At 38.8% G+C, this 22,393-nt stretch overlaps 1 protein-coding gene across 1 annotated transcript; it reads left to right on the forward strand.

Moving 5' to 3' along the window:
• Nucleotides 1-377: 377 nt before the first annotated feature.
• On the forward strand, nucleotides 378-21,678 carry prdx3 (peroxiredoxin 3). The gene is made up of 7 exons (XM_030156418.1): nucleotides 378-457; nucleotides 6,112-6,214; nucleotides 6,299-6,440; nucleotides 8,252-8,387; nucleotides 10,787-10,890; nucleotides 14,868-15,033; nucleotides 21,503-21,678. Exons 1-7 carry the CDS (start codon nucleotides 422-424, stop codon nucleotides 21,551-21,553), a joined length of 738 nt encoding a protein of 245 aa, XP_030012278.1. The 5' UTR covers nucleotides 378-421; the 3' UTR covers nucleotides 21,554-21,678.
• Nucleotides 21,679-22,393: the final 715 nt, after the last annotated feature.

Here is a 22,393-nt window from a genome sequence, read left to right on the forward strand (position 1 = left end):
AAAGACAAACTCTTGATACATAGACATATAGTTTTTGGGGTTTTTTTGTTTATTGGTTTGTTTTGGGGTTTTTTTTTTTTCACGGCTATCTGATAAAACAGCCTCAGACTTACAGAAACTGAGTGGCACAGTTAGTTTTTGGTGGATATACTGCTTGGCGTTAGTATTTATCTGCACCTGATGAACCTGAAGGCATCACGGCAGCTCGTATCTTTTAGCTTCTTCATCTGTTTTAATAACATTACGAACACTTTTTCTGCTCATATCTTTAATCATAAATCCATATAATATAAAACTACCGCCTGTACAGGAGTTAGTGGGTGTTTTTATACGTTTGAAGGCGGGTCTGCGTCCTCAACGTACGTTACTGACGTAAAAACCTGCCGGAAAGCACCGCCCACATCTGACGTAAGGAATCAAGATGGCAGCCGCCTTGGGAGCAGTGCTCAGGACAGCAGTGAGTGAAAGTAGAAAATACTCTGGAACTGTGGTTCTGCACACGGAGTCTTACTCTCAGTCTGTGTTGTTTTATTAATATCTGTTCGGCGTCTGTATCTGGTACTGATTGGTATTCGGTTTACGACCTAAAATCCGTTACGTAGTGTGTGTCGTACATTTGAACCTGACATTGTGGTAACCAACCTGTGGTCCGCGGCCATGTGGACCACCTGAGTCATATCAGGCGTGATTAATTAAGTGTATTTGAACTGGGAATATGAGTAATACCCGACCACTGAGTAGCATATACAAATAAACAAACTAACAAAACAATTAAAAACAAGTGTTAAATGCGCAAAAATGTTAGTTTGTGCAACTATTGTACTATGTAGAGCAGGGGTGTCAAACCCATTTTAGTTTAGGGGCCACATTCAGCCCAATTTGAGTGAAAACAGTAAAATTATATTATGATCAGCTTTAGATCTACAAAGTTACCTTAAAAATCTGAAAAACATGAACAACTTTAACCCTTTCATGCATGAATTATGAAAAAAAATCTAGATTTTTTTTAGATTGATCTTATTACTCAAAATTAAGCTAACGTTGAAATGCATTTTGAATTGTTTTAAAATAATGATTTTATTAAGAATTAATTAATTTAACCTCCTGAGACCCAAGTTTTGGCTTTTTCTAATTAAATAATTGCCTATATCATGATGCAATAGTTTTTCAGATGCATTTTTTATGGAATGTCCTTTGCAATGGACAGTTTTGGTTTTTTTGGTTGTTTTTTATAAAGCAGTGAAACTCTTGTTCACAAACGTAGACAGAAAACCCATAGCTGAGTCTTCAGAGGTTTACTTTATGAGATCACAGAGCAGTCCAAATCCTAAGACTGAGATGATACTTTTTTTCATTGTACTGCTCAGGGTTTATAGAGACTACCCCATGTGATGTGGAGAATATTGTCATTTATAACCCTTTGTAAAGTGAGCTTCAATTATGTGTCCACAAATGTGGATATCATCCATGAAAGGGTTAATTGTCTTAAGAAAAACAAGTGCAGTTTTAACAATATTCTGCCTTGGTTTATCAGTTTATCATTTACACATATGCATTAAAATCACACAAAACATTTAGTAACAGGCAGAAGATTGGTAAAATTGCATTTACTTTTCTTAAGACATTTCCGTTTGTTCATGTTTGTTCGGGTTATTCATGTTTTTTGTAAAAGTATAGTTTGGTAATGTAAACGTTTTCATGTAACTTTACTTTTTTACACCAAAAAAAACCAGAGAATTTGAGGTTGTCATTATTTATAGGGTATAATGACAATAATTTACTGCTCTGACCCACTTGAAATCTAATTGGACTGTATGTGGAACCTGAATTAAAATGATTTCGACGCCATTGATTGTTAATATCTTCAGTTTAATTTTTGCATTTCACAAATTCATCCCGCGGGCCAGATTGGATGTGATGAAATGATGTGTTTGTGATTAAATAACAGAAAAATTAATATTAACAAAACAATATGAACATAAAGAATTGTCTAGAGAAGAATCAGCTGCTAAAATAAGAACAGGTAGAAAATAAAAATATGATACTTTCTAAGATTTTAGGTCCTGCAAAGGTAATTATGTCCAGTTTTAGGATGCACTGTAAAGAGGTTGTATAAATGTATATAGAAATATAAATTCAGTGGCAAGAGCATAAAAACCACTTTGAATGGTTTGAAGGAGACACCAACTGGGTCTTTTGTAGGTTTTTTGTTTTTCTAGCTTTTCAAAATTCTGTCCACAGATATATGTCCTCCGTGTGCCTAAAGCTGAACTGTGAGTAATACAGCATGTCTCCTGTAGGTTGGTGAATTCTGGATACAATGAAGGGAATAACGCAGGTTTAAAGACTGTATGTTAAAAACATCTGTGTGATCATTTCTGCACATCAGCACTTAAGAATCCTGGAGAGTTTTCTGTTCATTTTAAATCAATCAGTTTTTATTTTTAAAGCACTTTACAACAACCAAAGCTGACCAAAGGACTGTACAGTAGACAAATAAAAATAACAGAAGCTTTTCGTCCTCAGCCTGGACATTTCACCTGACATGGACTTACATCTGCTACATAAACAAAAGCAGGAGCTGTAGGCAGAGGTGGAGAATCCCAGCTCCATAAAGTTAAACTCCTGCCATGTATTTGTTCCAACCTGTCACTGAACCAGCCCATTTTGATGAGCACTACTCCTCATCCAGGTAGATGAAGGGATAATTAGTGGAATCACCTGTGTGTAGTGAGCAGGTAGAACCAATACATGGCACCAATTTTACTTTATGGAGCTGGGATTCTCCACCTCTGGCTGTAGGATCATTTTATTTAATTAGCATCATTTTAACATAATTGAAAATAGTGTTTTCTATAAGGGTAAGGACTCCCATTAGGGCAGGGGTGTCAAACTCAGATCCTCGAGGGCCGGTATCCTGCATGTTTTAGATGTTTCCCTCTTCCATCACACCTGGAAGCCATTACATCATTATCAGGCTTCTGCAGAGCATGATGATGAGCTGATCATTAATTGAGCCAGGTGTGGCTGGAAGAGGGAAACATCTGAAACATGCAGGATACCGGCCCTCGAGGATCTGAGTTTGACACCTGTGCATTAGGGTTTTGTTGAAAACTGGAATAACATGAAGTTTGACGTAAATATCCACCATAATAATTCCCTTACATCTTATCCCGCACTACATCTTTCACTTCTTTTCCTTTGTATTTTTATTATTTTTTGTATTTGTTTTTTTTTATCCTTTGCTGTACAGTGTTCTTGGGTTTCGTGAAAGTCACTTACAAATAAAATGTATCATTATTATTATTATTATTATTATTAAATGCTGAAAATTCTCTATACATGGAAACTCGGTGTAAACTACTGCACAGTTCATCAAATCTTAATATCAGCCTGTGCAGTTGTGTGTAATTAGGGCAGTGTATTGGCAAGAATCTGGCGATACGATACAAATCACAATACTAGGATCACAATACGATATATCGCGATATATCATGATACTGTTAAAAAGGCAATTTTTTGTTTTGTTTTCTTTTAATGATTATTTCCTTGAAGAATTGAATTACACCAGAAATATCCACAAACACTGAACACATTTTTATTTGATCAGAACAGGATCTAATGCTATATCACAAAATGTCCGTGTTCAAACTTATGTTTTACAGACATTACAGTTTAAGACAAATGTTCATATTCTATTAGTTCAGAACTAACATCATAATATTATTTTTGTTCATTCCCAACAAAGGAACTAACATTATTTACTAAAAGAGTGTTAAATAATAATAAGTAAAATCTAAACAAAAAAGGAAAACAAACAATAAAAATGAACCTCCACAATATCTGCATTTGATTAAATACCTAAAAATATCGATACAGTACTTTTTAATATCGATACAGTATTGTAAAATGAAATATCACGATATATTGCAGAACCGATATTTTCTTACACCCCTATATGTAAATGCAAAAAGCTGCTCATTAAAGAGGATTTAAGGTGATGTAACAACAGGAATGGGGGAGAAAATAAGTAATAAATAAAAAAGTTGAGTAATAATCCGTGCATTTTCTTTAATAACCAAGTAGGTGGACTCTGATTGTGTTTGTACTCAACAATCTCAGCATGTCTTTTTCACCACATCATTTAACCGTAGAGTAAACATTACACTGAACTGAAAAAAGTGTCTGTGAGTGGTACACAACTGAGTACAAGGTTACAGCGACGGCAGAACTAAAAGGAAGAGACATTGGAGCTTTTATAGCACCTTTATCTGCTCCACAGCCATTAGTGTCGGGGTGTAATTGGTGTTGTTCTGAACACAATGGGCCTTTTCTTCTACTGGACGTGTTGACTCGTCTCAGACAAAGACCACAGGTTTAACGGAGAACACTAACGAACTGAGCCCACACACACACACACACACACACACTGTCATCTAAAAACATGCAGTCCGTGATTAATGGCAGTCATTATTTCCACCTGTTTTAATGCTAAAAGGTCAAAAGGGCCCACGGTTTATGTGCAGCTTTCACACAACATGTCATCGTGTTCTAATAGAAATTATACAGTTTTTTTTTTTTTTTTTTCTGTTGCTTTTCAGGAGGAAACAGCTGCAGGGTTAAGGTTCCGATATTTTCCTGCATTCTCTGCTTGAAAATCAAACTGTAATAATAAAACATGTTCCGTGTAAGAGCAGGCAGAGGAGGTGTTCGTACTGGTATTATTAGTGCAGTTCAGGACAACTATTAATGACTGTGGCATTAATTTAACCTTTTTTTAGGCGATGTGGCCTTTTGCCAGTCCAGGCTTTGCTTTAGTCCTCTTAGTCACCCCAATTAGTCCTGTCGCAGGCGGCGTCCTGCCCTCCACCACTGACTAAAGCACCCGCTGTGGTCCAGACTGTCATTTATAGTCATCGTTGAAAGCCCCAGGGTTACGCGTATTATGTTTATGTTAGTGTTTTTATGTCTTGGTTTGCTGCAGATGATGGAATAACCTTGCTTTTGTGAGGATTTCTAAAGTGGTCCTTGTGAAAATCTTGTCCATAGAGCACATGGTGACCTCTGCTCTGTGACAACAACAAGAGAAAATCCTGACAGAACAGGCTCTGAACAGGAAGGACAGCTTTTATTTTCATGGATGATACATTTAACTGGTTCCAGCCCAGTGAATACACTGAAGTAGAGGTTGATGATCAGTTTAGATCAGTTTAGACAAGTAGGGGACAAATGTGTCCACTGTCCAGGTAACGGAGCCTTTTTAAGGATTGAGTTGATTGTATGTAAGAGGATTAGGACCACTGGGGAAAAAAATAAATAAATAAAATAAGGTCCAATATATTTTTTTATTATTATTATGAGAAAAAAAGTCAGAATTCTGAGAAAAAAGTCAGAATTCTGACTTTAATCCCAGATTTCTGACCTTTTCCAGAATTCTGACTTTAAACTCAGAATTCAGATTTTTTTCTCAGATTGCTGACTTTTTTTTTTCTCAGAATTCTGGCTTTAATCTCAGTTTTCTGACTTTTTTTCCTCAGAAATCTGACTTTTTTCTCAGAATTCTGACTTTAATCTCAGAAATATGACTTTTTCCTCATAATAATAATACTAAAAAATATATATTGGACCTTAATTTTAATTTTTTTTTCCCCAGTGGCCCTAATCCTCTTCTGGAGGATTGTTAACCCTTTAAAAAAAAAAAAAAAAAATCAATTTTGATATAAAGATTTCAAAAAGCTGTAGCTTGGAAGTGATTACACATTAAGTCCTACTGTAAATGAGAAAAATATGGGGTATGACCCAAAGTTTATGATGAGAGTAAATTTGCATATTGTGATGTCAGAGGGCAGCGGCCATGTTGGATTATGTAACTTAGTAAAATTAAACTTTGAACATATTTACGTTGAAGTTTTCTTTGTCTCTTTTTTGTTTTTTTATGTTTAACTCTTTTAGGTCTGCCATTATAACAGCCCGTCTAAGTGTCTTCATGTTTTCCTTGCAATAAAAGTGTCATAACACATCTTTTCTGCCAATTCTTTCGCACCTTTTTTCAGGCAGAACTTCCCTTTCAGTATCTGTCTGTTAATTCTCCTTGTGAATGCTTGGTCGTAGGGCAGGTTTGCAGCCGGAGGCCTGAAGGTCGGCACATCCTGCCACCGTGAGCCGCCTAAAGCCCTCAGCGCTCCTGCCCTTCAGAGACTCTGCTTCTCAACCAGTACGTACCAGAGCACAGAACAGCGGCTGAATGACTGATGTGAAAGCAGACGCAGAGGGTGTTCAGTGTGTATGTCCCCTTTAGGCTCCTCCAGATGGGCCCCCGCCGTCACTCAGCCGGCCCCCGCCTTTAAGGCCACGGCGGTCCACAACGGGGAGTTCAGAGAGATGAGCCTGGACGACTTCAAGGGCAAATACCTGGTCCTGTTCTTCTACCCGCTAGATTTGTAAGTACAGTGCACAGACCTGTTTACCTGTACTAGTGGTCACCTGCACACATGAAACCAGTGGTCCTCAGGCTTTTAGTTAAAACGAACAAGAAACTGAAGAAAACAAGGGTGGGCTAATAAGTTTTTCCGAAACTATAATAGTATAATAATATAAATAATGACTCCAAATGTTCTTATATCTTTGGTTTAAGGGGAAAAAATATACTGTATGGCTAAAAATAATGACAACTCTATTTAAGTGCAAAAAAACCCATTAAATTATGAAAATCTTTACATTTACAAACTGTCCTTTAACAATGAAATGTGAATAACCTGAACAGATATGAACAACCTGGAATGTCTGTGAGAGAGAGAGAGAGAGAGAGAGAGATAGAGAGAGAGAGAGAGAGAGAGAGAGAGAGAGAGAGAGAGAGAGAGAGAGAGATAGATAGATAGATAGATAGATAGATAGATAGATAGATAGATAGAGAAAGAGAGAGAGATAGGTAGATAGAGAGAGAGAGAAGATAGAGAAGAGAGGATAGATAGGGAGAGAGAGAAGAGAGAGAAAGACAGAGAAGATAGATAGATAGAGAGATAGAGAGATAGATAAAGAGAGAGAGCTAGGTAGATAGATAGATAGAGAGAGAAGAGAGAGATAGAGAGAGAGAAGATAGAGAGAGAGAAGAGAGGATAGAGAGAGAGAGAGAGAGAGAAAGACAGAGAAGAGAGAGAGAAAGAGAGAGAAAGAAAGACAGAGAAGACAGATAGATAGATAGACAGATAGATAGAGAAAGAGAGAGAGATAGAGAGAGAGAGAGAAGATAGAGAAGAGAGGATAGATAGAGAGAGAGAGAAAGACAGAGAAGAGAGAGAGAGAAAGAGAGAAGAAAGACAGAGAAGATAGATAGATAGATAGATAGATAGATAGATAGATAGAGAAGAGAGAGAGAGAAGAGAGAGATAGAGAAAGAGAAGATAGATAGAGAGAAAGACAGAGAAGACAGACAGATAGATAGATAGATAGATAGATAGATAGAGAAAGAGAGAGAGATAGAGAGAGAGAGAAAGAGAGAAGAGAGAAAGAGAGAAAGATAGATAGATAGATAGATAGATAGATAGATAGATAGATAGATAGATAGATAGATAGATAGATAGATTACTTGATTAACCCTTTCATGCATGAATTTTTAGAACCTTAATCAAGATTTTTTCCTGAGTGTTTTATTCCTCTTTAGGCATGAAAAAAACAATGTGATTGAATTTTTTTTTTTTTTTTTATGAACCTCTTTTTCATGCAGTTACAAAAATGTCCACTCAGCTGGACACCATGCGTTTAATTTTTGAAGCAAAGAAACATGTATTTACTGACATACTATGTGAAAACTATGAAATAAATGTTTTTGGTTTTTTTTAATGTTGCTAATCTGATGTTTTCTCACATTTTAACACACTATAATAGCAGTTATTACTCACTCACATAATATGCAAAAAACAAAACACAACAACTTAAAAAAACCAAACTGTTAATTACAGTCTAATAACAACTAACAATTGATTTACACTCAAATATGTTTCTGCAGATCAGGTTTATCAAGAACAGGAATGTTACAGTAACGTGTATTATGGGATGGTGCATTAGTATCCACTGTGTTGGTTGATACGCAAGTTAAACAACAAAACCCATGAATATACAAGAGAACAGCTGGAGAAGAACTGTCCACTGTGCATGAAGGGGTTAATCCCCAAGGGGAAATTCAAAATAATGGAACCCTGAACTGTTCCGTTTCAGTCGTGTCTTACTCTGGTCTCCTGTTCGTCTCTTGCAGCACGTTTGTGTGTCCCACAGAGATCATCTCCTTCAGTGATAAGGCCAATGAGTTCCACGACGTCAACTGTGAGGTGGTGGGTGTGTCTGTGGACTCCCACTTCACCCACCTGGCCTGGACCAACACCCCACGCAAGGTACGGCCCCCACTGACATGTCCACCCAGGGGTCAAAGGTCACGTCCCTGAACAGGAGCCTGTGTGTGTGTGTGTGTGTGTGTGTGTGTAAGTTTATTTTAGCTGTAGGTTGTTTGGTGGAAGTGGACTGGAGCAGAATTTAGGACGTTTTGAACCACAGTTGTGTCAGACTGGTGGTTGGATTCACGCTCAGTCTTGTGTCAGTTCTTGTGGTGTTTGGTGTGTTAGACCGACGCACGTTCATCCTTTCACCTGTTATTCAACGCCATTTCATCATGTGTCCATTTATACCAAGATCTCCGGTTTACGTATCTGTAACCCATAACCCTAACCTTAGCCCTAACCCTAACCTTAGCCCTAACCCTAACCTTAGCCCTAACCCTAACCTTAGCCCTAACCCTAACCTTAGCCCTAACCTTAGCCCTAACCCCAGCCCTAACCTTAGCCCTTGCCCTAACATTAGCCCTAACCCTAACCTTAGCCCTAACCCTAACCTTAGCCCTAACCTTAGCCCTAACCCTAACCCCAGCCCTAACCTTAGCCCTAACCCTATCTTAGCCCTAACCCTAGCCCTAACCCTAACCCCAGCCCTAACCCTAACCCCAGCCCTAACCCTAACCTTAGCCCTAACCCTAATCTTAGCCCTAACCCTAACCCCAGCCCTAACCCTAACCTTAGCCCTAGCCCTAACCCTAACCTTAGCCCTAACTCTAGCCCTAACCTTAACCTTAGCCCTAACCCTAATCTTAGCCCTAACCCTAGCCCTAACCCCAGCCCTAACCCTAACCTTAGCCCTAGCCCTAACCCTAACCTTAGCCCTAGCCCTAACCCCAACATTAGCCCTAACCCTAACCTTAGCCCTAACTCTAACCCTAGCCCTAACCTTAGCCCTAGCCCTAACCCTAACAGTAGCCCTAACCCTAACCTTAGCCCTAACTCTAGCCCTAACCCTAACCCTAGCCCTAACCCTAATCTTAGCCCTAACCCTAGCCCTAACCCTAACCCAGCCCTAACCCTAACCTTAGCCTAGCCCTAACATTAGCCCTAACCCTAACCTAGCCCTAACCCTAACCCTAACCTTAGCCCTAACCCTAATCTTAGCCCTAACCCTAGCCCTAACCCTAACCCCAGCCCTAACCCTAACCTTAGCCCTAGCTCTAACCCTAACCTTAGCCCTAGCCCTAACCCCAACATTAGCCCTAACCCTAACCTTAGCCCTAACTCTAACCCTAGCCCTAACCTTAGCCCTAGCCCTAACCCTAACAGTAGCCCTAAACCCTAACCTTAGCCCTAACTCTAGCCCTAACCCTAACCCTAATCGTAGCCCTAACCCTAGCCTAACCTAACCCCGCCCTAACCCTAACCTTAGCCCTAGCCCTAACCCTAACATTAGCCCTACCCTAACCTTAGCCCTAACTCTAACCCTAACCTTAGCCCTAACCCTAATCTTAGCCCTAACCCTAATCTTAGCCCTAACCCTAACCTAAGCCCTAGCCCTAACCTTAGCCCTAACCCTAACCTTAGCCCTAACCCTAATCTTAGCCCTAACCCTAGCCCTAACCCTAAACCTAACCCCAGCCTAACCCTAACCTTAGCACTAGCCCTAGCCTAACCCTAATCTTAGCCCTAACCCTAATCTTAGCCCTAACCCTAAACCTAACCCAGCCTAACCCTAACCTTAGCCCTAGCCCTAACCCTAACTTTAAGCTTAACCCTAACCCCCCCCCCCCCCCGTACTATGGTCTGAACAGCACTTTTCTGGAGGACAGATTTGGGAGTTTTACATCATTGTTTTTTCATTATTACCTCCGCCATGGAGGTTATGTTTTTACCAGGGTTTGTTTGAAGTTATGGACGGATTTTCAGGAAATTTTCAGGAAATGTTGATACTGGCACAAGGAACAAATGATTAAATTTTGGTGGTGAGTTGGGGGGGGGGGGGGGGGGGGGGGCAGATCTGCCTTGGTGGAGGTCTGCGCTCTCCGAGTGCTTTTCTAGTTGCCAATGTATATACTCCTTCAATGATTGTGATCCACTGGTCCTTTGTTGGTGGTTTTGTCTGTCCTCAGTTCCTATATCGTATCTTATCTTATCGTATCTTATCTTATCTTAACTTATCTTATCGTATCTTACAGTTTATTACACAGATATTCAACACAATACTCCAGTTACCCATCATGCCTTTTCCTCCAGGTTTTCCACCCTAAACTCCAGTTTTATTATTATTATTATTATTGTCTTTTTATTTTCTCCCATGTAAATATTTTTATTCCACTATTTCTGCTTGTCTTTAACTTCTTGCGTCTTTATTTGAAGTCCTCGTGCACCTTCACACCTGCACTCGTTCCTCATTTTGTAAAAAACTTCTGATGTTGAACCTGTTTGTGTCTCTGGTCCAGACTGGCGGTCTTGGACAGATCCACATCCCTCTGCTGTCAGACCTCAACAAGCAGATTTCGCGGGACTACGGGGTTCTGCTGGAGGGTCCAGGCATCGCACTAAGGTAATACCCCCCACACACACCACACACACACACATATACACACATATACACACACCAAGGTTATTATCGTTAACGAAAACTAACGAAATGACAAAAACTAGAATGGAAAAACATTTTCGTTAATTGAAATAATATAAACTATAATTAAAGGAAAAAAACAATAACTGGAAACTGTATTGTGTGTTTACAAAACTAACTAAAACGCATAAAAATTATGGATAAAATTCCCTTCGTTTTCGTCTTTGTCAATGTGGGATTGATATGAAAGCGATTTATCTCGCTCTCTAGCAATTTTAGCTAGCAGCACCGTACGACACTTCATGGTCCGTCACTTCTCGTTCGCTTGTCGTTTATAGTCAGTTTTCACGTCCCCACTCTACCTGGAAACATGGAGACTAAAGTTGGAAGAAAGCAGCAGAGTCCTGTCTGGGGATTTATGGGAATACGACGGAGAAGAAGAGAAAAGATACGACAAAACTAAAATTAATACTAAAACTAAACTAAAACTAAGCATTTAGGAAAAAAATGAAAACTAATAAAAACTAGCAAACCTGCTCTAAAAACGAATGAAAACTAACTGAATTAGAGAAAAAATCAAAACTAAATAAAACTAAACTATAATGAAAAATCCAAAACTATTAGAACATTGTCACACACACACACACACACAGTCAGTCCTGGTTCCACTGCTCTAATAGTGAGTTTATCAGTTGGTTCCACAGCTGTGAGATGTTCATTAGAGGAGAACACCCCGAGTGTCCGTTATGTGTTTGGGAGGATTCCATCTGTGTGAGGCAGAGGCACAGACACCAGTGGAGTGGGTTTATCAGCTCAGTGCAGTTTTACCGTCCCTCAGAGGAAAGGCTGTTGAAGCGGCGGCGGTGGTCTGTGATTACAGCGTGCAGTAAAACAGGTTTGTCAGTCGTAAACTGACCGCGTGTTACAACGCTGTGGAGAAACACTGGACGGAGACGTTAATGTTTCATATGAAGCAGCCGACTTCAAGCATCTGGAGCCTTCCCATCATTTGGGGATCATTTTACATCATTATATACTTCAATTAATTAAGTAATTAAAGAGAATTAAATCAGAGGTCATAAGATAAAACTTTATTGATCCCACTACGGGGAAATGACACAGTTGACAGCAGCAAATAGGAAAATAAAGTACAGAGAAGACAGGATGGGAATAGAATAGAATAGAATAAGCTTTACTGTCACTGCAAATACCATTGTACAGTGCAGTGAAATTTGTTTTTATGTTCTGTAAAGTGCTCAAATAAAATACAAACATCAACCATAAGACCACAATGCACCCACAATGCACTTCACGATAACATTTCCGAAAATGCCTGTTAGGCTACGCACTGGTCAGACCCATTAGATGGTCACATTGTGCTGAAAGGAGGCTGTAAGTGTCTGTGCCCCACAAACATGGAACACCCTGCCTGATACACTTAGACTTGCCGCATCAGTATCCATTTTTAAAAAAACAGGTTAAAACTACCTTTTTTCGGCAGCGGTTCTGTTGAGATCGTATGTGTGAGTTTAAGTGTGTGTGCTATGGATGTAAACAATTCATCGACTAACGATTAATTGCCGATAAGAATTTGCTCGATTAAATCATTATTGTCATTTAATTGCCCTTGTGTACCTGTCCCACACATGTCGGTTTGCCCTGCGACGCCGCGGCTGGGGATAGCCGGTCATTGAACTGGATCATGGTGTTGATGAGTTAGAATGTCTGTATGGAGATGGAAGCCAAACACACACACCGACCTGTCTGTTTGTGGGAGCGTGCACCTCCGACTAAATACACGCACAAATGCGAGGTCGGTATCGGAGCGTTTTCCCTGGAGGTTGGTCTAGTCCCACGGTCGTGAGACAGAAGTTGAAAACATCCTCCAGACTCCTGATTCGGATCATAGCTATGGAATGCATTTACGAAGCTTCAGGAGGAAAAGAGAAATGAGCGAAAAGTTTCACTTTCACTTCTTCGGGGGCACGGACTGGACTGTACCCCATAGTATTAGAAGTAGGACGGAAAGTGACGCACGCGAGTTATGTTTTTGCCGGCGTTGTTTGTCTGTCCATGTGCAAGATAACTCAAAAAATTATGGACGGATTTGGATGAACATTTCAGGAAATGTGATACTGCACAAAGAACAATGATTAAATTTGGTGTTGATCAGGGGTGGGGGGGGCACTGATCTGACTTGGTGGAGGTCTTTCGCTCTCCGAGTGCTTTTCCTAGTTCGTAATGCTTAGTTTAGTTCTAGTTTTTTTCATATCTTTTCTCTTCTTCCTCCGTCGTATTCAATAAATCCCAGACAGGACTCTGCTACTTTCTCCCCAACTTTAGTCTCCATGTTTCCAGGTAGAGTGGGGACCAGAAGACGACTGGAAACCACAAGTGACGAGAAGTGACGGACTGTGAAGTATCGCTAGCTTAAAATTGCTAGAGTGAAATAAATCGCTGTTGTATCAATCCGACACTGACGAAGATGAAAACGAAGGGAATTTTATATCATAATTTTTATAGGTTTTAGTTAGTTTGTAACACACAATACAGCTTCAGTTAGTTACGTTTTTTTCTTTAATTATTATTTTATTTATTTCAGTTAACTAAAAATGTTTTTACAATTCTAGTTTCCATCATTTTGTTATTTCGTTAACGACAATAACCTTGGTTTGAACCTGACTGAAATGCGTGTGAACGTCCTTGACTTCATGTCTCAGTGTAATTTTTGCACTTTGGGCCAGATTGGACCCTTTGGTGGCCACATGTTTGACCACCCCCCTGCATTAGATGATGGCTGCAGTGGTTGGAGGTCCGTCTTTGCTCTGACTCCTCTGCTGTACTTCCTGTTTCCTCGGGGGTCTGGTTCTGACTCCTCTGCTGTACTTCCTGTTCCTCGGGGGTCTGGTTCTGACTCCTCTGCTGTACTTCCTGTTTCCTCGGGGGTCTGGTTCGACTCCTCTGCTGTACTTCCTGTTTCCTCGGGGTCTGGTTCTGACTCCTGCTGTACTTCCTGTTTCCTCGGGGAGTGGTTATGACTCCTTCTCTGCTGTACTCCTGTTTCCTAAGGGGTCTGGTTTCTGACTCCTCTGCTGTACTTCCTGTTTCCTCGGGGTCTGGTTCTGACTCCTCTGCTGTACTTTCCTGTTTCCTCGGGGTCTGGTTTCTGACTCCTCTGCTGTACTTCCTGTTTCCCTGGGGGTCTGGTTCTGGACTCCTGCTGTACTTCCTGTTTCCTCGGGGTCTGGTTCTGACTCCTCTGCTGTACTTCCTGTTTCCTCAGGGGTCTGGTTTGACTCCTGCTGTACTTCCTGTTTCCTCGGGGTGTGGTTCTGACTCCTGCTGTACTTCCTGTTTCCTCGGGGGCTGGTTCTGACTCCTGCTGTACTTCCTGTTTCCTCAGGGGTCTGGTTCTGACTCCTGCTGTACTTCCTGTTTCCTCAGGGGTCTGGTTCTGACTCACTCTGCTGTACTTCCTGTTTCCTCGGGGGTTCTGGTTCTGACTTCCTCTGCTGTACTTCCTGTTTCCTCGGGGGTCTGGTTCTGACTCCTCTGCCTGTACTTCCTGTTTCCTCGGGGGTCTGGTTCTGACTCCTCTGCTGTACTTCCTGTTTCCTCGGGGGTCTGGTTCTGACTCCTCTGCTGTACTTCCTGTTTCCTCGGGGGGTGTGGTTCTGACTCCTCTGCTGTACTTCCTGTTTCCTCGGGGGTCTGGTTCTGACTCTGCTGTACTTCCTGTTTCCTCGGGGATGTGGTTCTGACTCCTCTGCTGTACTTCCTGTTTCCTCAGGGGTCTGGTTCTGCTCCTGCTGTACTTCCTGTTTTCCTCGGGGGTCTGGTTCTGACTCCATCTGCTGTACTTCCTGTTTCCTCGGGGGTCTGGTTCTGACTCCTCTGCTGTACTTCCTGTTTCCTCGGGGGTGTGGTTCTGACTCCTGCTGTACTTCCTGTTTCCTCAGGGGTCTGTTCATCATCGATCCTCACGGCGTGGTCAGACACATGAGCGTTAACGACCTTCCCGTGGGCCGCTGCGTGGACGAGACGCTCCGTCTGGTCAAGGCCTTCCAGTTCGTGGAGACCCACGGCGAGGTGTGTCCGGCCAGTTGGACCCCGGAGTCCCCCACGGTGAGACCCCGCTACCCTTAAGTCCACTCAGTGCTAATGCTGCCTTCAGGTGCTGTGGGAATTATACACAGAGTTCATACGGGTACTTGAATTTTGGTGGTGTTTTCAAAGTCTGGAAAGTGCTCAAATTAGAACTCTGAGATGTTATTTATTTATTTATTTTTAATATGAACTCTGCCAGGTTAGATGTCCAAGCCAAAGCACCTTACAGAGAGGTGAAAAAAAAACTGTCAAAAAAAAAAAAAATTCCCAGGTGTTCTGAGGTCGACTCCAGGTTCATTTTTATCTTAATCTTAGTCTCAGTGTGAGTGTGTCTGAAGAACACCCAGTGGCTTCCCTTTTTTTGAATCAAACTTTATGTTCTCCTTTAATTTCTAAACTTTTTGCTGTTATGAGACTTAATTTTAGATGTTTATAGCGTAATACAGTGTACATTATTGTGATTAAAAAAAAAAAAAAATCTTCCATACACACACACACACACATATATATATATATATATATATATATATATATTCCTGTAGATATGAATTTGACCCCAGGGATAAGGTGCTGTGCTGGAAAACTTTGAAAACAAACCTTAAAAGTGCTTGAATTTGACCTTGAAAAATGTGTATGAACCCTGTTTTCAAGATTCAAAGATTTTTTTTTTTTATTGTCCAGTCACTAGATGCACAGGACATTGTTTCTCTCTGACCTTGTTATTTAAAAAAAAAAAAGGTAAAAAAAAATTTGAACAAGAATAAATAAGAGGTAGTACAGGAGTCTTAAAAGTCTTAAAAGTCTTGAATTTACAAAACGGTATTTATACTATTTTTTTTTTTATATATCTTTATTTAGGCAGGACGGTGCACATTAATGAACTCATTTATCCATTCCATTTCAGTCTAAACATGTAAATATGCCAGAGTTAGCATCAGTGCTAATTTGCATCTGCAGTCCCACTTAATTAAACCTACTTTAAAAGTCTTTAACCCTTTCATGCATGATTAAGAGAACCTTAATCAAGATTTTTTTTTCCTGAGTATTTTTATTCCTCTTTAGGCATGAAAAAAAAAAAACAATGTGATTGAATTTTTTTTTTTAATTGACCTGTTTTCATGGAGTTACAAAAATGTCCACTCAGCTACACCGTGAATTTTATTTTTGAAGCAAAGAAACATGTATTTAAAACCCAATATCATAAAGTGATATGAAAACAGTGAAATGAAACCATGTTTAATGCAGCTAATCTGATGTTTTCTCACATTTTAACATATTCTAATACTAGTTATTACTCACTTCATGGAGATAATATGCAAAAAATAATATTAACAATTGATTTCCACTCAAGAACCAATCAAGAACAGCAAAGTTACAATAATGGTATGAATTGCAGTTTATGAGATGACGCATAAGTGTCCACTGTGTTGGCTGATATGGAACTAAAACAACAAAACCCATGAATATACAAGAGAACAGCTGTAGAGTAGCTGTCCACTGTAGTGACCACTATGCATGAAAGGGTTAAAAGGTTTAAATTTGATATGGTAGGTCTTAAATTTGTTGCCATTAACTTGTAGGCTGTGTTGTGTTTAAATGTTCAAACTGCAACAAAAGTAACGTTAGTCGACTCAGTTCCAACCTGACAATTTATACTGAAGTTAGGAACCAGTTATCTCTAACTTTGCACCCCCCAGTGAGGAATGGAACAGAACGATGGGAACAAGGCGTTGGATTAAATAAATATATTTTCCTAAATTCTAGGAGTCCCGAATTTTTGCCAGTATGACCGTGAAATAGGCATTAAATTGTGTTCTAAGTAGTTTTAAAAAGGTCTTAAATTTAACCTGTAGGAACCCTGTAGTAGTTTTATGGTAAATACTAGTTACAGACTCCATAATTGAACATGAACGCCCCTTCGTGTCGTATTTTCCACTGGAGAAGTGGGAAAAAATTTGATCCATGAGATGAAAATAACCTTTGACCTTTTCAACATTTCGAATGATAACCTACGCTTGTATTAACGTTCTGCTTAGTTCTACGTTAGCTGAGGATTTAGCAAAACAACATTAAAGATGCTGTAGCAGATGAATTAACTCACAAGTGTCAAACATGCGGCCCGGGGGCCAAAACCGACCCGCCAAAGGTTCCAATCCGGCCACTGGGATAAATTTGCGAAGTGCAAGTTAGGGCATCAAACTGAAAAATAATAACACAATAATATATAAAATAATGACATCACCAATTTTTTTCTCTTTGATTTAGTGCAAAAAAACATAAAATTATGAAGATGTTACATGAACAAACTATCCTTTAACAATAAAATGTGAATAACCTGAACAAAATGAAGAAAATTAAGTGCAATTTTAACAATATTCTGCCTGTTACTAAAGGTTTTGTGCATATGGGTGTTTGATGCATTTGGGTCAGTGTTGGGACCTAAACTGTTTCTAATGTAATTAATGATATATGTAAAGTAGGACTGTGCAATTAATCGAAATTCAATTACAATTTCGATTATTACACGCAACGATTCAAAAATTATGTAATCGAGGAAAAAACGATTATTAATTTTGAGTTGTTTAATTCACGCGCACGCAAGCTCCCATGAGCTGCTCTGCCCCGCCCCCCTCTAAACTACAGCTGCCAGCTAGCCGGCAGGTCCACCCCAAGAGGAAAGTTGTACCTAGCGGTCTGGAAAAACGGCAGGAGAATCACAGCAGAAGTGCTGGTAAACCAAAAAGGCAGTCAAATTCAATTGTATGGAATCACTTTGGGTTTGATGAAGAAGACAAAGAGCAAAAACACATCACGTGCAAAAAGTGTTCGTAATTGTGGTCCGCACCGACCGCTAACACAACAAACCTTTTGAACCATCTAAAGTTTAACCACCGCCACCTTTATCATAATCTCATGAAAAACTAAAACATAAAAACAACTCCGTCTACAACTTCGTCCGTAATGCAATCTTCAGTTTCCGAATCTCTTTACGCTGCAACTCCCGTATTCCCAACTCCCGTATTAACCTAACCCTAACCCGTATAACCCTAACGCAGTGGTTCTTAACCTGGGTTCGATCGAACCCTAGGGGTTCGGTGAGTCAGTCTCAGGGGTTCGGCGGAGGTCAAGACACACACTCGACTCATTAGTCGGGTGTGTGTGTCGGGCTAGGTCCGTGTATGTAAACAAACGGCTTCGGAGACTCTTTCTCTGATTGACATCCAATATACGCGGTGTATTGTTGTTGCTTATAGCACTACCAACACATCCGGAAGTGTTTATAATCTCTTCCACTTGTCTGACGATGGAATTATTTGAGTAGTTTCCACATCGTTGTTATGACGATAAATACATAGCATAAATACAATAAGTTCCTTAGTGGAATACATAAGGTGTAAAAATTAAAACTATTTCAGTGTGGTAGTATTAAGGTCATGTCTTTGTGAAAAGGTAGTAATTTGTTGTGAGTTCATGCACTGTATTGGTTTTGTTCTTTGAACACAGTGATGTTAATGCACGGTTCATTTTGTGCACCAGTCAAACATATACCTGTGTCTTGAATTTGAAAAAAAATCATATTTTATTTTTAATAAAGAAGGGTTCGGTGAATGCGCATATGAAGCTGGTGGGGTTCCAGTGCCTCCAACAAGGTTAAGAACTACTGCCCTAACGTATGTATTCTAGATGGCTGATGTATACAGCAGGCCTGAACCTGAAACCTCACGGCACACACTGAATTGACTATGTTTCATACTACATGAACATACTTGAATTTATAATTTGCACTTCACCTGAGCTTTTTTTTTTTTTTTTTTTTTTTTTTTTTTTTTTATTGCTACAGTTCAATGGCAAGTCTAGAGCAGTTTAATTCCAGTGCACTATTTATTTACAAAAGGAAAACATACTTGAATTTACAGTACACTTATTTGCATTCAAAGATTTTTTTTTCGTACAAAAGTGAACATACTTTTAGTGGTTAAAAGCTTTATTTATGTTTAAGAGTATATTTTACATTGTTTGCAAGAAAAAAATAACAACTTTAAGGTTAACAAATAATCGTTTTTAATAATCGTGATTTCAATTATTGCTAAAATAATCGTGATTATTATATTTTTTTTCTATAATCGAGCAGCCCTAATGTAAAGTGTCTGAACAAATGAAATTTATATTATATGCTGATGACACAAATATTCTAGGAACCGGTGAGGATTTACGCAACTTTTGGACATAATCACTTCTGAGCTAAATAAACTAAATTATGGTTTGACAAAAATAAGTTGTCAATAAAGCTGTGTTAAACAAATTCATGAGTTTTGGCAAATGTAAAACAAGTAATGAGATAAAGGTACAAAAAAGATGTGGAGATATACAGGGTGGGGAAGCAAAATGTACAATATTTTGAGGCAGGGGATGGAAAGACAGTGTATGACCAATTAGTTTATGCAAAGTCACTGAGAATTTATTTGCACAAGGAAAATGTCCATAATAGAAATGTTTTTTATCTATGTGTCCTCCTTCTTTCTCAATAACTGCCTTCACAGCTTCCTGAAAACTTGCGGCAGTGTTCCTCAAATATGGGGTGACAACTTCTCCCATTCTTCTTTAATAGTATCTTTCCAGGACTTTCTCCTATAGTTTGGCTCATAGTCCATTCTCTTCATCGTCCATTAGAAACAGTCTTTATGGAAGCACTCCAACTATTTTTTGAAATCTCCTTGGTATGTTGTGACCGAGTGCATTCCAGCAAATCACACACTCTTTGACGTTTGCTTTCCTGATTACTCATATGGGCAAAAGTTTCTGAAAAGGTATGGATAATAGTGTTAGGTATGATTATGACATCAATATATGTTTGGTTTCAAAACAACTGACGTAGTGTCTGCTGAGAAAAAACAACTAAATGTTCATTGTACATTTTGCTTCCCCACCCTGTAGAAAGGGTGAATCAAAACAAGTTTCTTGGAATGATAATTGATGATAAAATTTGCTGGAAACCTCATAAAATATCTACAAAACAAACTATCCAGAAGCATCTCAGTCCTGACCAGAGCAAAGGGGAGATTAGATCAGAAATCACTTCAGATTCTGTATAATTCATTGATCTGACCTTATTTAAGTGACTGTTTGGAGGTATGGGGAAACACATATACGAGTTCATTACATAGAATTTTTATTTTACAAAAAAGAGCAAGAAGAATCGTTCACAATGTTGTTTTTCGGGAACACACAAACCCACTATTTTTACCTTTATCTAAAACTTTAAAACTCATTGACCTTGTGGAATTCAAAACTATTCAAATAATGTATGAAGCAAAGAACAATTTACTACCGGGCAATATTCAAGAAATTTTTTGTGAAAGAGAGGGAGGCTACAATTTATGGGGAAAATTAAATTGAAAGATTCCTAAAGTACGCACTACGTTTAAAAAGTTTCTGTATCACCATCTGTGGAGTAAAACTGTGGAACAAATTGTGTGTGGAGATAAAACAATATCAACATAATTCAGTTTAAAAAAAGATATAAAGAAATTGATTGTTGAGAGGTCCAGTATTTAATAATGACAATGAGGTTTGTTTAGAATGATGTACTGATAAATCTGCTGGATTATTGAAGAGAATGTTGATTTGTTGAGTCTGTTTGTATGACTGCACTGACACGAACAGACTGGTGTGGATAATTCAGTTACTGCATTTGGGATTGTTGTGGTTCGACTGCTAAACCCAGGGGAATATAGTATCGGCTGATTGTTGTATAAAGTTAATAATAAAAGTGTAAAAGCACTGAGGGGTTGGATTAAATAAGTTTATACTTCTTCCTACTCCTTTTCGACCATGCAAAATTCAGACTTGTATGTGCTTGAAGATAGATTCTGTCCATTTAAATGTTATTTTGTTTGTCTTAATTTGCTTTGTTTTGTCTTATTTTCTTTGCATGTTCGAAATAAATTAAAAAAATAAAAATAAACATATGTATAAATAAGTAGAGGCATTATATGATAAAATTGTATTATATTTCTTCACAAATTCCGTTTTTTCAGGTCATTCGTATACTTTTTGTTTGGATAGTTTGTAAATGTAAACATTGGCATAACTGAACATTATTTTTTGCACTGAAACTATTGGAGTTGTCATTATTTATCGGTTATCGTGCTAGTATTGACTGGTCCCGCCCACTTCAGATTAAATTTAGCTGAATGTGGCCCCTACAAAGAAAATGAGTTTGGGACCCCTGAATTAACTCGTCCATAACTGTTTTACTCATGTAGCAGAGTCACGATTAATTTGTGTTTCAAACCATTGTCATTTCACTGCGAACAAACAAAAGCATTGAACGCAACACACCGGCAATGTCGATTCACAAGTGGAAAAACTCATCTTCCCGATAGCACCTGAAGGCAGCACAAGTCCTGGGACCCTTTCAGAGGATCCGCATCAGTAAAAGCCATCATGTGTCATTAGTTTGACCTGTTTCTGTTGGTGTTTCCAGATTAAACCGAACCCCAGAAGGATCCAAGGAGTACTTCGAAAGGTCAACTAGAGACGACTCCACTCTTCAGTAAATGGTACCAGTCGAAAAACGTCATATTCACGTTTAGTTTACTGTTCAAAGTTCTATTTATTCAACACTGAATTATATGATTAATATATTCTGTATAAATGAGACTCAGTTGCGCGTTTTTTTTTTCCCATTTAATTTTATGTCAATATTTATTTACTTAGTTAATGAGTTAAACCACCTTCCCCTCGACGTTGTTGAGCCGCGTTATGTAATAAAAGTTCAAAATGTAGGAAGAAGGTCACGTCATCTTGTAATAAAGCCGCATATGTAATAAACAGACGCATTTTGTAATAAACTACATCAACACATTATATAGTAAATTTTTTCGCATTATGTTGTAAGTATTACAATTTGAGAAATTTATTACAAAATGCACTTGACACATTTTTATTTTTTTTAAAAATGTAATAATATGGTTCATGATGTAATAACAATCCAAATTAATATAATTTCAGAGCAATTTAGAAGAAATTAGTCACAGGAGCTACAGGTAATGGAATCCGAACTTTAACCACACAGTTTAAACATTATTTAGCGCATTACAGTTTCCTGAACATAAAAATGTGTCAAGTGCATTTGGAAAAAATTTCTCCAATTGTCATAACTTACTACATAATGCGAAAATTTACTATATAACTGTGTTGAGTAGTTTATTACAAAATGCGTCAGTTTATGACATAATGCTGCTTTATTACGAGTGACGTGGCATTCTTATTACATTTTGAACTTTTATTACATAATAGGAATTTATTACATAACGCGACTCAACAACGTCCTGGATTATAGATGAACCTGCACAAAAAGACCGGTTATTGTTCA

The sequence above is a fragment of the Sphaeramia orbicularis genome, chromosome 15, assembly GCF_902148855.1.
Source record: "Sphaeramia orbicularis chromosome 15, fSphaOr1.1, whole genome shotgun sequence".
NCBI lineage: Eukaryota > Metazoa > Chordata > Actinopteri > Kurtiformes > Apogonidae > Sphaeramia > Sphaeramia orbicularis.

Bases quoted from the DNA above. Each gene is read 5' to 3' on its own strand.
- prdx3 (XM_030156418.1), top strand. From the start codon at position 422: ATGGCAGCCGCCTTGGGAGCAGTGCTCAGGACAGCA. The intron at 6,215-6,298 runs GTACGTACCAGA...TGTCCCCTTTAG, and splicing joins GAGACTCTGCTTCTCAACCA to GCTCCTCCAGATGGGCCCCC. The intron at 15,034-21,502 runs GTGAGACCCCGC...TGGTGTTTCCAG, and splicing joins GGACCCCGGAGTCCCCCACG to ATTAAACCGAACCCCAGAAG.